Here is a 14,169-nt window from a genome sequence, read left to right on the forward strand (position 1 = left end):
AGTCCTGGGTAAAAATTAAGTCACCTCTTCCTCCACACACACACACACACACACACACACACACACACACACACACACACACACACACACACACACACACACACACACACACACACACACACACACACACACACACACACACACACACACGTGTGTGCACACACACACATTAGGAAGTGGTCTAGTAGTCTCACTGGGATACTGGTATATTTGTGCAGCTTAGACGAGAGCAGTTTATAGTACTACTTCCCTATTTGATGTGTGAAAGGTGGAAGGAAATCAAAGCCATTCCTTCAAATGGTTCTGGCCACAGTGGGTTGTGGCTCCAATGAGAGACTGGCAGTAAGGAAACATGGGGGGCTGCATTCAGTCTGGGAGGGAGGGAAGGAGGTAGGGAGATGTGCTGCATGCAGGGCTCAACCCTCTGCCAAAAACAACAGGGGAAACTGTTGCTCAATCACTCCAACCACAGGTACGGGGAAAAGAAGGTGGTCCTGTAACATTAGTGTTCTTGTGAGTACCATGCTATTACGTGCATTCAGAGAACATTATCAATACATATCATCTTTGAAATGTAGTTGATTTTTGGCACTGGTCAAGCTGAGGGGGCAGCTGTACAAACAGGCACGGTTGTGTGGTATGAGCTGCAGAGGGTTGTGGTCTGTTGCTAAAGGGGCCATCACACGGCCAGTCGGCTTGTTCAACACTGCTGCCAGGCCACACTCACTCCCTCTCTCAGCCATTCGCTCGCTATCTTGCTTACTCACTCTCGCACTCACTCTTGCTCGCTCACTTGCTTCTACACATCATCCCAGGTGGATTCATAGTGTATGTGTGTTTAATTTCAAAAGTATTTTCAGCTGAAGTACTTCTGACTGTCCTTCATTAGACCTGAGGCAGGTCTATGTGCATACCAACGAAAATATAAACACTTTTCCAAAAACTCTCACTCTGGTCTTTCCTATAAGCAGTATAGGAAAAAGTTTCTTCCATGATCAAGGTGAGATGCTGTCTACTGCAATATCTTCTTTTCCCATTTAAATGCAAATAACTCTGAGAACATTGACTTCACACCAGCAAAGAGTCAGGCTTTTTGTCATATCTCGTCACACCATAAGGTTAAAGCTTTTCTACTGAAGTTGAAAGATTACCACATGTGCAGTCCTGAAACTCAACAGGGCAATCTCTTTCTGTGTTTAGGGTCTTGAGTAAAAATGCCCAGTTGCCCATTATTTTGGCTACCATGACTAGAAGAAGAGATCTCAATGACTTTGAAAGAGGGGTCTCAACGGAGCATGGGGGGTTTAAAGTGTGTGTGTGTGTGTGTGTGTGTGTGTGTGTGTGTGTGTGTGTGTGTGTGTGTGTGTGTGTGTGTGTGTGTGTGTGTGTGTGTGTGTGTGTGTGTGTGTGTGTAGTTCTGGGTTCTAGGTTAGAAGGTTCAATGTTAAACACATAGCCGAAGACCAATAGCGTATAATGAAATAGGCATATGTCGAGCCAAACTTTTTTCCTTTTAACATTGTTTCTCCCTTGGTGATGTGTTTGTGATTACGCTTTACCTTTAGGCTTATTGAGAAGGACTTAAAATTCTCATGAGTTATATGATGTCATGATTTTTACACTTGGGACTAGTTGCCAAGCAATGAGGTAGACATCCCGAAACAGAGTGTTTTGTGATTGGAATTCCCTTTGTTATGACAATGGAACAGGGTCAATATTGTCCTGTTGACTTCCTGTTTTCAGGGCAGAACAACCCATGGGGTTATGATATGTGTCTTTCTCTGAACACAAAAGAGGAGAGCAAAGAGGAATTATCTCTGTATTAATTAACATCAACTCACAAAACATAGCAGGAGGGGTTTACGCCTCCTTATCTTGGTGTTGAAGACTCACCAGCATTATGTACCAAGAAAACATTCATTGAAATGGCAACACAGCATGTGGAGACAGCATGTGCCAACACAGCATATCACAACCACATTATAACCAGGTTCATATGTGAATGATAGATATTGTAAAATACCAATGAGTTGGAATTTCCCCAAAATGACAAAAACACCACTGCTAAGAAAACGTCCATTGACATGGCAACACAGCATGTGGAAACTGCAATACCCATTTCCAGGATGAACAAAACACCTCATGCTTGTCTCACAAAATGGCGAAAACATTTCCCACAACTTGCCTGAAACATTCAGCCAGAGACAGAGTTCAGGGCTGACAACTACACCTTTCAGCTCAGCAGCACCGACTCGAGGTGGATTCTGAACCCTGCATTGCTCAGCAGAACGCCAGCAGCACTGGATCGCATGCAGTCACAAAGAGTGGAGAGTGAGACATGCACCAGGGGTGTTACATCTCCCTACACAATAAGCCTACACAATGTGGATGATCCCTGGAACTCTGCAGTGTGGTGTCCAATGCTAGCCCTCCATTTGAGCCCCAAAGGCAGTCAGTGGCCCTGAGCAGGTATTGCACACTCCATTTGGAATGCAGCGTATTCCGCAGAACACTAAAAACAACGTCATACACCACTTAGATAGATGTCAACAGCATCATTAAATCGTGTGCTGGCAAGATTTTATCCAAAATATTATAGTTCAGGCCCACTTAAAAAGTCATGTTGGCGGCAAAACTTGCACAAGTGATCTTGGATTTCTATCAAGCAGAAAAGCACAACTCCCATATGGGCAGAGTGGAACTAGATCTGACACCCCCAACTTTCGTCTTTAAGCGTGAAGACTGGATGGGGAGAAGAATGTAGAGATGGCTTTGCAGGACTCTCAGGCTTGCTTCTCATCTCAGCCAGCAAATCCATTCTCACCCTCAGTGAACAGATAACTTGTCAGACCTTGCCTGAAGAGATGAAGAGGAAGAAGTCAACTTGGAATCATCAGGGAGATCTTTTTCATTTTACCTCTGCCAAGTGGATTTGTAAAAGGACCTTTATGGAAGGCCAGAATAGATTGGAGATTCAGGAGTATAGAGTGAATGGCATGGCTTTGTATGTGTGAATACTTGGGAAGGACAGTTTCTTTTGACCACATTGATTCCATCCTGACACTTCTAGCTAACTTCTTTGAAGTCATTGGCAGGCTTTATTGAGAAACTAATGCATGACATTTAAAGGGACGAGATTGAATAAGGAACTGATAATGCAGGTAGGAAAGGACGGTGAAAAGAATGAGTCTCCTTTTGAAAATGAACAATTCTTTATAAGCAATAACTCAATGAATATATTAAGTTCTATCAGTTTGGAAGGGGAAAGTAACAATTTTAATGGTAATTTCCCCATCGCTGTTAAATAAATTACATCAGCTGCCCTCTGAAAAGTATTATTCAAATTATCATCATAAGTACATGACGAAGATAACACTGTAATTTCTGACATTTGCAATGGGGTTAGTAATCAGCACCTGTTAAGGTGCTCTGTCTTCAGTCACATTAGTGAAAGTAAAAGTCAAACATTATTTGGAAAGAGATGTGAATGAGGTTTAAAGGCTTAAAGGTCAAGTTAGTATGTGATCTCACACAGTATTCATGGCCACAGAGGTAGCGAACTGAACATATGCAACATGTGCATTACCAGTGATTTGCAATAGGTCTTCATTTGTCTATTTTTCTTCGTGCATGAAATTCCAGTACAAAAAAAAAGAAGTATACTTTATACCACTTGTGGATTGGACAAGCATTGAAATCCGTAGGAATATACAACACATTATTAGGAAGTGTATACTCAGCCAAATCCTGTTGAATATTTTCCTTCCACATTTCATGTGAGGGTGGCAGATGGTACGTTGCTGGCTGTCGGTGAGACGGGAGATGGAAATAATACAGACAGGCAGTTGATTCAAAGCAAACAAACACCCTCTCAATAGTCTGAGTCAGACATGGTAATATTAATTCCAAAGGAAGAAATAGAGTATGAATAACAGGTTTTTGAGTAATTCCCATTCCCAAGTGCTGAAAACATCAAGATGTTAGAGGTTACTTTCTCTAACATATTTTTCATATCCATTACAGTTTCGAGAAGTATTTTGTAACATTGGAATACGTATTTCTGTGTTACAGGATAAGTCACTGCTGTTCCATAAGAAAGTCTCTGATTTGTTGACAATTGAAAGGAGCCGTTCAAAGGTGAATGTAGAATATTTGAAGGTGAATGTTTTATTGACCTTTGTTTGAAGGTAATCTTGTCAGTTTGTCTCAGCTGTAATAGCAATACGGTATGCTACTCCTGTTTTGTGTAATGAAATACTGCCTATAATATACAGGCCTAATGTAAATCTGCCAAAAGTCTGACGTTTCAGTCATGCAACAATATTCATGTACCTGTGTTTGAACTTCATTCTTGTTGATGTATGGCAATATGTGTGCCTTCCTGCTATATTGTTAGTGGCTGTCTGTCTTCATTTGTGTCCATACACCACACCTACATTCCAACATCAAAGAAATTGTTCAGGGAAACGTGTCAAAGACCAAGATGTTATTGCAGTCAGGTACAGTATGCTCCATCATAGGTAAGTGATTTATTCTTCTTAATTACGGATTCATCTCTGATATTTTCTTCTCATATCATTATCATACAGACTAAGGCAGTATGCCCTGTTAGCAGGTAAGGTCTACACGTAGGCTATAACAATGTGTAGGCTAGTAGGGGCGGCAGGTAGCCTAGCGATTAAGAACGTTGGGGTGCTGGTTAGTATCTCTGAGCCGGCTAGGTGATGTGCCATTGAGCAAGGCACTTAACCCTAATTGCTGTCGCTGTGGATAAGAGTGTCTGCTAAATGACTAAATGACTAAATTGTAAAATGACTCAATTGTAAGTGTTCACTGTAATTACAATATATATCGAAAAGAGTTTATAATATAGGTTTAAGGTCATATACATTGGCAAACACACTATCAAAGCAAAAGCCTTAAATGTGTGTGTTTTTCATAATTGTGGAAGCAATCTGGTTTGAGGGCCACTGTTGTCCAGTTAATCACCACAATACTCCGATATTTTCTAAACGCCTGCTCATCTAGATGCTGGAGGAATGGGCGGTGGCATCTAAGGTACTTCCCGCCCTGTGGGTGTGTTTTACGCAAATGGCCATTGCATCCACCTGCCAGCGCGTTTCCCCAGCAGTCAGGAGCGAATACACTTTCACCAGTAACACTGGCTGCATGTTTAGCCGAGTTTCAGACGAGGAATTCTTTAAATTGACAATTCTGAAGGAGCTGTCACATTGGACTTGTCACAACTTCTGGTCATTAAATTTACAGGAGATTTACTTGGAGAGACGATATTTTCAGCTGCGCCTCATGAGCATTGGACCGGGCAGCGGTAAACACACCGTGCTCCAGGTGTATCTCTATAAGGACTCCTGCAACCGGGCCACGGCACCCCGGATCTTATTCATTTTAAACTTGGAGAATTGAGGCGAACGGTTCCGTGGAATTCTGTTGGTTTCTTCGATGACTTGTAAAGTTGGACTTGGACACAAAGTTATTTGTGGAGAGTAAAGTGACAATCAGGTATGCCAAATTATTTATAACGTTAATGATTTGCATTCAAACAGCCTGCAATTGGCTCACACAGCACTGTCATTTTTCATTTACTTTATATTACTGTGAGGGGTAGACCTATGCTGTTTAATTTACTGGTGTGTTGCATGAGGTATTTGGTTACATCAAAATAACTGTGACAAAATGGTTTTAATAAGTTCTGTACTGGCATTGTAACCGTAAAACATGTTCATTTGATTAGGCTTAATTAGCCTTATGAAAACCATCATGAGGCTATTTCAATTCTAATAATGAACTTTTGCATTTGAAAGTGTGACAGTAATATTTGGACACTTAGACTTTGTTATAAACATAGAACTAAATATTATAGTTCATGTCAGTGACTTTTAACGTGCTTTAAATTAGTATTTTGAATTTATTATATGCACTCTTGCAAGGTGCGCATGAACTCCTACCAGGTTCAGATTGTTTACAGCTTTAAAATCAGAAAAATGTATAGCTTTATCTCTCGCAGTCCATCACGGATAGTGTTGATGTGAAATTAGGGAAATATTTCTCGATATGATCTAATAAAATTTGCAGCCTACTTATTCACAGACTATTGCTTTGTTCGCACTGGAATTTGACAGCTGAAGTGTTTTCAAAATAGCATAACAATTCAAAAATTCTTCAAATTGGTTTTGTAATAGCCTAGGTGCTTTTTTTTTTAGAATAAAAATATGGACGGGATGGATTTAGTCATCCACAAAGTTTATTTTGCTGCTGGTAAAAGCGCATAAATCATTAACAGCGCACAAATGTCTCTAGCAATGCAGTATTTAGCCTACCCACGCCTGAAAGGGAAAAATAGCAAATTTCCAAATAATTGGGAACACGCACAAATGTAGGCTACTCTTGGAATACGATCCCCTATAGACCGCTGAATTTACAAGCGCGGCTGGACTAAGCAGGGAGGGTGATTGGCTGAAAGCGCGTTTTAATAGTGGTCTTTACCACCCTGCGCTTGTAAATCATGCTCAACATGGCGATTGTCTTGACTCTTGACTCACAATATAGCAATAAGTTAAGTTTTGATGTCTAAAACACATGCAAGAACTGCGAAAAGACAATTGGTCAACACTCACCTTGTATAGGAATGGTCTTGATAAAATGAATAAACGAGGAAGCGTTCAAAATGCCAATGAACCGATGGGGTGGGGGATACGTTGTCTTAATGTAGATGTCATGTTTATTATACATGGTTGATCCTTTGATTAGAACCATGTCAAGGCTACTGACCTTGATTCCTGTATTGAGCGCCAAATATGTTTTACCGTGGCCCACGCTATTACACTGCAGTTACACTTCTTGCACTTTCTTCAAGAATGTAAAGATGAATACATTAGATCGACCTGTTTAGATAATCAAATCAGGTGGAAAGTCATCCCTTTGTGTGTGTGACAGCATGTATGTGTGTTTTGTGTCTGCCTATGTGGAAATGTAATTTGTAAAAAGTCTGTTGTTTAATTGAATTGTGTAAATATTTCTGCCCTTGACTCAGAATAAACAGCTGGCCAGTTAACAAATTGCCCATAAATAGCTGGGGTTTGAGCTGATACTTATACTCATAAATCCCCCTAACCAACCCTCCAGCTCTCCGGCAGTCTACATGTTGAGTTTGTGTTTGTGGTGGAAGTGCCCTTTAAAATGTGCTCTCTGGCAATCACATGCAGAGTGGTTAGATGGCCGTCAATGTAAAAGTGATACAGTACTTGTGTTAAATCCAATGTGTATGTGATGCTTCTTGGAATTGAAGTGTTGAGCCATAGCACCCTGGGCTACGGGACAGAGAAGCTCCCTGTTACAGCTGAAGTATTAGCACAATAGCTCCTTGCCTGTGGGAATTAGGAGAATATGAAGGTTGGCAGTGTCCATAAGGGCATTTACCTTTTATCCAAGCCTCAATATCTGTGGATCCATGCTTTATTATGGTGAACATAATTACAGTGGCGTCTGTCCTATACTGTTAAAGCCATGAAATAAGACCAATTTGTAGATTTTTTTAAATAACGTTTCTAGGCAACCCTGTATACCCATAAAGAAGCATGCAGTATTCTGCTTACCCTTTATAACGTGAGTTTATTGCACATTCCTGTTTGATGTGGCTGGCTCCATTACACAATTTAATTACAATGTTATATACAGTTTCAATCAACAGTCCCAGTGGTTCTGGCAAGACTGATTTTATTTATTTTCAGTACCGTATTGTCCTTTGTAGAGATGAGATTACATCAGTGACAATAATTAGTCACACTGAATTGTGTGAAAACAAGGTATATTGTGTGAAGAAGACAAGGTAGAACCTTAAATTAGGTGACTACAGTACATAATTACAGAGTAGTGCAGGACAGTGGATGAGACCAGCTTGATGTTCCTATCATTGTGTCACACAGACATACAGGTCAAATATGACTCTTGCCAAATGGAATTGTTTAGAAAACTAAAAGGCTAGATTCTCTACTTTCGAAAGGCTTAGGTCCCAATGGTCTGGTTATAATCCCTGAACATCAGTGATGTACTTCAGATGTTCACATCTCTCACAAAGAAGCTCTCATGAAGACCAATGTTTCGAGATCTACACTCAAGGACGCTGTGTTATAATGTGTAAAGCTTTTGGTAGCGGAAGTTTTTAACTCTTTAATTGTTGACCTCTTCTTTCCTCCAGTGTTCTGCGATCGTTCTATTCCTGGAGGTTGGTTTACCATGCTGTTGGACAGTCTGTGGACGGTCCACATGCTCCTGGCCCTGGTTGTCGGGGCTCTGTGCAACCACAACATCATCGACCCTCATGCTGCACCCCGCGTCTTCATCTCCTTCAAAGGTAAGAGGCAAACGTCTCTGGTCTATTTCTCCCCCAACCACATCCCTATCTGTTTAGTGTTTTGTGCTAGTGGTTTCTACGTGGTGTCTTGCATTCATGCAGTGCTCTCCTCTAATAGCTCTGTGTATCGTCTTTAAAAGAATCGCCTCATTTGCTGTTTTCTGCTACTCTGCAATGTGTGTGTGCACCCTTATGTGTGACTGATGAGTTGATAATCAGATAAATGGGATGATTCTGGCTTTGATAAGTGCTCTAGATTCCATAGGAAGAACTCAGACTCTCAGGTTACACCGCAGACCCGTCCCAGTGACCACTAACAAATCATGCGATGCTAATTTGCTTCCCCTCTTAAACATCCTGGCATGGTAATTCTCAGCAGCTGCTTCCACTTGACTGTATGTACGAATAATTAAAAACATAAACAAAGACAGAAAAAAAGGTTCAAATTGAGGTTAACAAAGACAACAGTGTATTTTTGAGAAGCCTTTTGTGTCTGGTACAGAATGCTAGTTCTAAAGTGTCCTTGAATCAACATGATTCGATTCTCTGATGTTTTTGTAATGGAGAAGGAACAATCTAAAGGTGAAAGAGATGCATTAAAAAGACGTCGCCTGCAGCATATTAGCATGTAATAATGACACTATCTTGGTCATTATCAGATTGAGGGCCCCTCTACAGAACGACACATCTCAGGGCTTTGTTCATGCACTTCAGTGGTCATGTAGATGAGGTGGGGTAGGGAGGGAGGGAGCAGGTAGCGGGTATTACTGAGAGCAAATTGCCTGGTTCAGCCAAGCAGAGCGCTGTCTGTCCCTAAGGTCTGTCCCACTCTCAGATATAGCCTGCGATTAGCAGCCGAAGCAGAGCTAAGGGACTGAGCAGTGCCCCTGTTTGCTTTGCCTTCCGTTTCCCTAGGCTGTCTCCACAGCACCAGTTGACTTAATTAACTGGACTGGCACAGTTCACTACTAAAGGTTCTTTCCCTTTTTAATCAAGTCGGATTTTACATATCACTGAGCCCGTATCCAGAGCTCAGCAATTCTTTCATGTTTTTTTCCAAATATTATTTACCCAGTTCTCTAGTTTAATATCTGCAAATATATTGCTTTTACTCAACTGTAGGTTGGTCTTTCGTTTTTTTGGTTCAATGCCTTTCTTAGAATGGATTACTTTTTATTCAAATCTTTTTCTCAGAAGTATGTAGTTGGAATTGTAGCCAGTTCTTTATTCACCTGCAAGACTCTTAAAGAGTCATTAATTTCTATTAAACCAGCTTACTATAGCAGTATTGTTTAGCTGACGAGAAGACAGAGGAGAACCTGGCTCTCTTGCATACCTGTTTGTTTTTCTCCCCAGTCAACATGCATTTCACAGTCTACTGACTCTGCTTTTCTCCAAAGCTCCGGAGAGAGCGTTTTACCTTTAAATATTGTGAAATGCACTTAATTGTTTTTCTAATCTCTTGGTAACCTCACCTATGTATCATAGTGTTTTAATTCTTCACTTCAGTTGCAAGACTACGTTGACTATTGGCCAGCAATTTAGGTTACTAGATTGTTGGCAACAAGTTTTAGATTCTCTTTATAGCACCCTTAGATGTTTTGGATATGGGCTTTGGCACAGCATGAAGTTGATAATGATATATATCTTTTGCTAGAATGTACTCATTATGAACGTGCCGTATAAAGGTGCTGTATCATATTAAACATATCTCAAGTTAAAAACTTTAAGCTTACATCCCTCTCTTGGTTACCTGACGGTCCGGTCAATATTACGAAGTTGGTTGCCTGCCAAAAACTGATTGACTCTGTTTCTCCCGAGACGGTTTAAGGACCGTGACCTCTTACTCAAGAGGCCCTCACTTCCCCATTAAAACAGGCCGTACACATGTGGAGAGTAAATCAAGAACCTCTTAATTGTTTTTTTTCCCTTTCCCCTTTATTTTGTTCTTCACTTAAATGTTTCCCCGGGGAACACCATCTATGATCCACAGTCTGGTCTACTGACTGAGTGTCCATTAAATGCAGATGTGTTAGTATGTCTCAAGACATTCACTCTAATGCTTGATAGTTAGAAATGCTTATGTACTGCACATACAGTATGTTTTGGAGCTAAATTAAGTAACTTGATATGAACCACAGTGAGGAAGTGTAGCCATCAAAAGGATACTCCTCTGTAGCTAGCGAAAGCATGAGGTAAGAGCCTTGGAAAAATAGACTTTGGTCAGGCTTATAACTGTCTCCTGCCCTGCAGGATCACAGCCAGGGTGAAGGACTTTGATAGCCAGAGCTGTGAAATCCGCTTCAGTTAGGAGAGCTTATAGGAATCTGTGTAATCAATACCGCACAGCTTGTCTAAATTGCCAACCTAACTTAGGCATAAAGAGAAGTTAGTCGCCATAGATAATCAATTGCACTCTATGGGGGTAGCTCAGACAAGACTGCTGTCGCCAGAAATCCCCAAGAAGGGAATGTCTCCTCCCCTCTTCGCACGTAAGTCAGAGTGCCTGGAAAAAACTGGAAAAAAACAGTGAATTAGTTTGAGCCTTTCCCCAATGACCGTATTTTAAGGATGAAAGTTGAGTTCCGAGCCAGCGGGAATTCATAGGGAGTGAAATCTGCCGTAACTCTGTGTGCCTGAGCCAACAAAATAATATTCCTTTCTACGGAACTCGATGACCAACACAGTTCTATATTTATGTAATAAATGGAGCGTAAAGGCATTATTCCAGATTGGGTTTACTGCCATGCAAAAGGATTGTGTGAGAGAATACAGGCCTCCAATGTGACAACTCCTAGGTTATTGTTTACATGCAAGGCCCCTTGTAAATCCATTTAAAGACTACAACAGATGTATCTGTGTACTTCGACAGATTACTCGTTCCGTGTCACAGTTTGACAATACCCATAGAGAATGACAAATCATTTGGATGAACAAATGCACTGCTAGGCATTGCTCCAGGGAAGTTTCTCCATTATGTTTTGGTATAGAATTCCCCTGCATCACAGATTAAGTGTAACCTTACAATGTTGGCCCATATTCCCCCTCTGACACATTTCTGCTCATGCATTACGGATCTAAATTCATGCTTATAGCTCTGCCTTTTGAGGTCTTAAACCACACGTGAACCCTGGCTACAGCTGTGCTGGTAAATACGTAGCTCACTATAACTGACTAAATGCTTATTGTACTCTTATAGAACGTCAGCTTTTGTTTAATGTTATTGTAAAAGGCACAGGGTCAAGAGCCACCACAGTTGTAAATAACATGACCATGGCTGTGAAGGTGACATAGCCCTCCCCTGCAACCACCATTACTAGAAACGTGCTGATAGGACCATGGAGCACACTAGTGTGTATACTCACATATAAATGGTTGTGTTTGCTGTTTTCTAGCTTCCCATTAAATGCTAGCGAGAAGTTATGCATGCACCTTTACTCTCCCTTTCACCTTTTCCCTGAAGGGGTTAATGACATTTGAAACGGCTGTTCTCCAGTGTAGTCCCTGGAATTATAGACCATGGTGGGAATGCCGTGACATCACATTACTCCCCCATTGGCATACAGGACCAAATCCACCGGAAGGGGTCACTGTTACCACCGTGGTTGGGGTCAGGAATGCCAGCGGTAGGTGTCTCAAAGCAGGAGGAAGCTACACTGAATGACTGCCCCTGTATTTCATTCACAGTTGTCATCTGTATCCTCCCCATCCATGCCTGGGGTAGCAGCAGACTTTCTATTTCGGGTGCTGCTGGGTTTAAAAACTCCCCTTCAGGGCTAAAGTCCCTGCACTCAGGAATGGCAGTGCCCTTGAAGGACAGTATTAATGTATCTGTAATCTAAAGTGTTATTTGCCAGTGTTTTTCTGGGTTAACGCCTTATAACCTGAACAACAACAGAGAAGGATTTAAAAACCATGTATAAAAAGCAGCTTAATACATGCTGTTTAGCAATAGTTGTATTCCTTTTTATAAATCTGAGTGCCAGTTCGTCTTTCAGCTAATCCCCCAGTGGTGCCCTCTCACTGCCTCCACTAGTCAATGTTTAAACCATTACAACATTGATACAGAGTACAGACAATAGCCCAAGTATTCACTTAGGAATACATTAGAGGACAAAGTTGTCTCATCCTGAACTCCTGAGTATGTTTGTTTACATGCACACTAATAATTTGATATTTAACTGATTGTGGCAGTAGGCCGAGTATGGCATTAGTCATGTAATATCAGAGATTGAATACATGGGGAGATTGGCAGAGTCAGGGTTTAGACCTGAGCCAACTCCCCGTGCTTACCGTGGGGAGCATGTGACCGGTCAGGCACCGTGTTATGCGGCGATACGCACTGTATCTCCAGTGCGCATTCACAGCCCGGTGCGCTCGTTGCCGGCTCCCCGCATTTGCCTGGCTAGAGTGGGCATTCAGCCAGGACGGGTTGTGCCGGCTCAGCGCTCCTGGTCTACAGTACGTCTCCTCGGTCCAGGATATCCTGCGCCGGCTCTACGCATTGTGTCGCCAGTGCGCCTTCACAGCCCAGTGCGTCCTGTGCCAGCGCCCCGCACTTGCCGGGCTAAAGTGAGTATCCAGCCAGGACGGGTTGTGCCAGCTCTACGCTTCAGACCTCCAGTGCGCCTCCACAGTCCAGTATGTCCTGTGCCTGCTTCTCGCACTCTTCCTGAAGTGCGTGTCCCCAGTCAGGTACGTCCTGTGCCTGCTCCCCGCACTCGCCCTGAGGTGCGTGTCACCAGTCAGGTGCCACCTGTCCCGGCTCCACGCACCAGGCCTCCAGTGCGCCTTCCCAGTCCAGAGCTTCCGGCGACAGTTCCCAGTCCAGAGCTTCCGGCGACAGTTCCCAGTCCAGAGCTTCCGGCGACAGTTCCCAGTCCAGAGCTTCCGGCGACAGTTCACAGTCCGGAACCTCCTGAGACGGTCCACAGTCCAGAACCTCCTGAGACGGCTTACAGACCGGAACCTCCTGAGACGGCTTACAGTCCGGAACCTCTTGAGACGGCTTACAGTCCGGAACCTCCTGAGACGGTCCACGGTCCGGAACCTCCTGAGACGGTTCACGGTCCGGAACCTCCTGAGACGGTTCACGGTCCGGAACCTCCTGAGACGGTCCACGGTCCGGAACCTCCTGAGACGTCCACGGTCCGGAACCTCCAGTGACGATCCATGGCAATAAGCCTCCAGTGACAGTCCACGACCCAGAGCCTCCAGTGACAATCCACGGCCCGGAGCCTCCAGTGACGATCCAAGGCCCGGAGCCTCTAGTGACGATCCAAGGCCCGGAGCCTCCAGTGACGATCGGCGGTCCAGAGTCTCCAGCGACGGTCTGCGGTCCAGAGTCTCCAGCGACGGTCTGCGGTCCAGAGTCTCCAGCGACGGTCTGCGGTCCAGAGTCTCCAGCGACGGTCTGCGGTCCAGAGCCTCCAGCGACGGTCTGCGGTCCAGAGCCTCCAGCGACGGTCGGCGGTCCAGAGCCTCCAGCGGGGATTCCCAGTCCGGAACCTTCTGCGGTGATCTACGGTCCAGAGTCCCCGGCGACGATCCACGGTCCAGTTCCTCCGGCGACGATCCACGGTCCGGTTCCTCCGGCGACGATCCACAGTCCGGAGCTTCCGGCGACGATCTTTGAACCAGAGTCGCCACTAAAGATGGTGGATCCACGAGCGGAGCGGGGTCTACGTCCCGCACCGGAGCCGCCACCGAGGCTAGATGCCCACTCGAACCCTCCCCTATAGAGTCAGGTTTTGCGGCCGGAGTCTGCACCTTTGGGGGGGGGGTGGGGGGGGTACTGT

The 14,169-nt window shown here is 43.6% G+C and overlaps 1 protein-coding gene across 4 annotated transcripts in view; it reads left to right on the forward strand.

Annotated features, from left to right (window-relative positions):
- Positions 1-5,128: 5,128 nt before the first annotated feature.
- The window catches only part of sema3fb (sema domain, immunoglobulin domain (Ig), short basic domain, secreted, (semaphorin) 3Fb), a 103,036-nt gene continuing 93,995 nt past the window's right edge, over positions 5,129-14,169 (forward strand). For all 4 annotated transcript variants that reach the window (XM_014166428.2, XM_014166429.2, XM_014166430.2 and 1 more), the window contains exons 1-2: positions 5,129-5,520; positions 8,216-8,371. In XM_014166428.2, the coding sequence (XP_014021903.1) occupies positions 8,254-8,371 (118 nt within the window). In that variant the 5' untranslated portion in view covers positions 5,129-5,520; positions 8,216-8,253. The remainder of the gene's footprint in view (positions 5,521-8,215; positions 8,372-14,169) is intronic.

This window comes from Salmo salar, chromosome ssa22 (genome assembly GCF_905237065.1).
Source record: "Salmo salar chromosome ssa22, Ssal_v3.1, whole genome shotgun sequence".
NCBI classification, from domain to species: domain Eukaryota; kingdom Metazoa; phylum Chordata; class Actinopteri; order Salmoniformes; family Salmonidae; genus Salmo; species Salmo salar.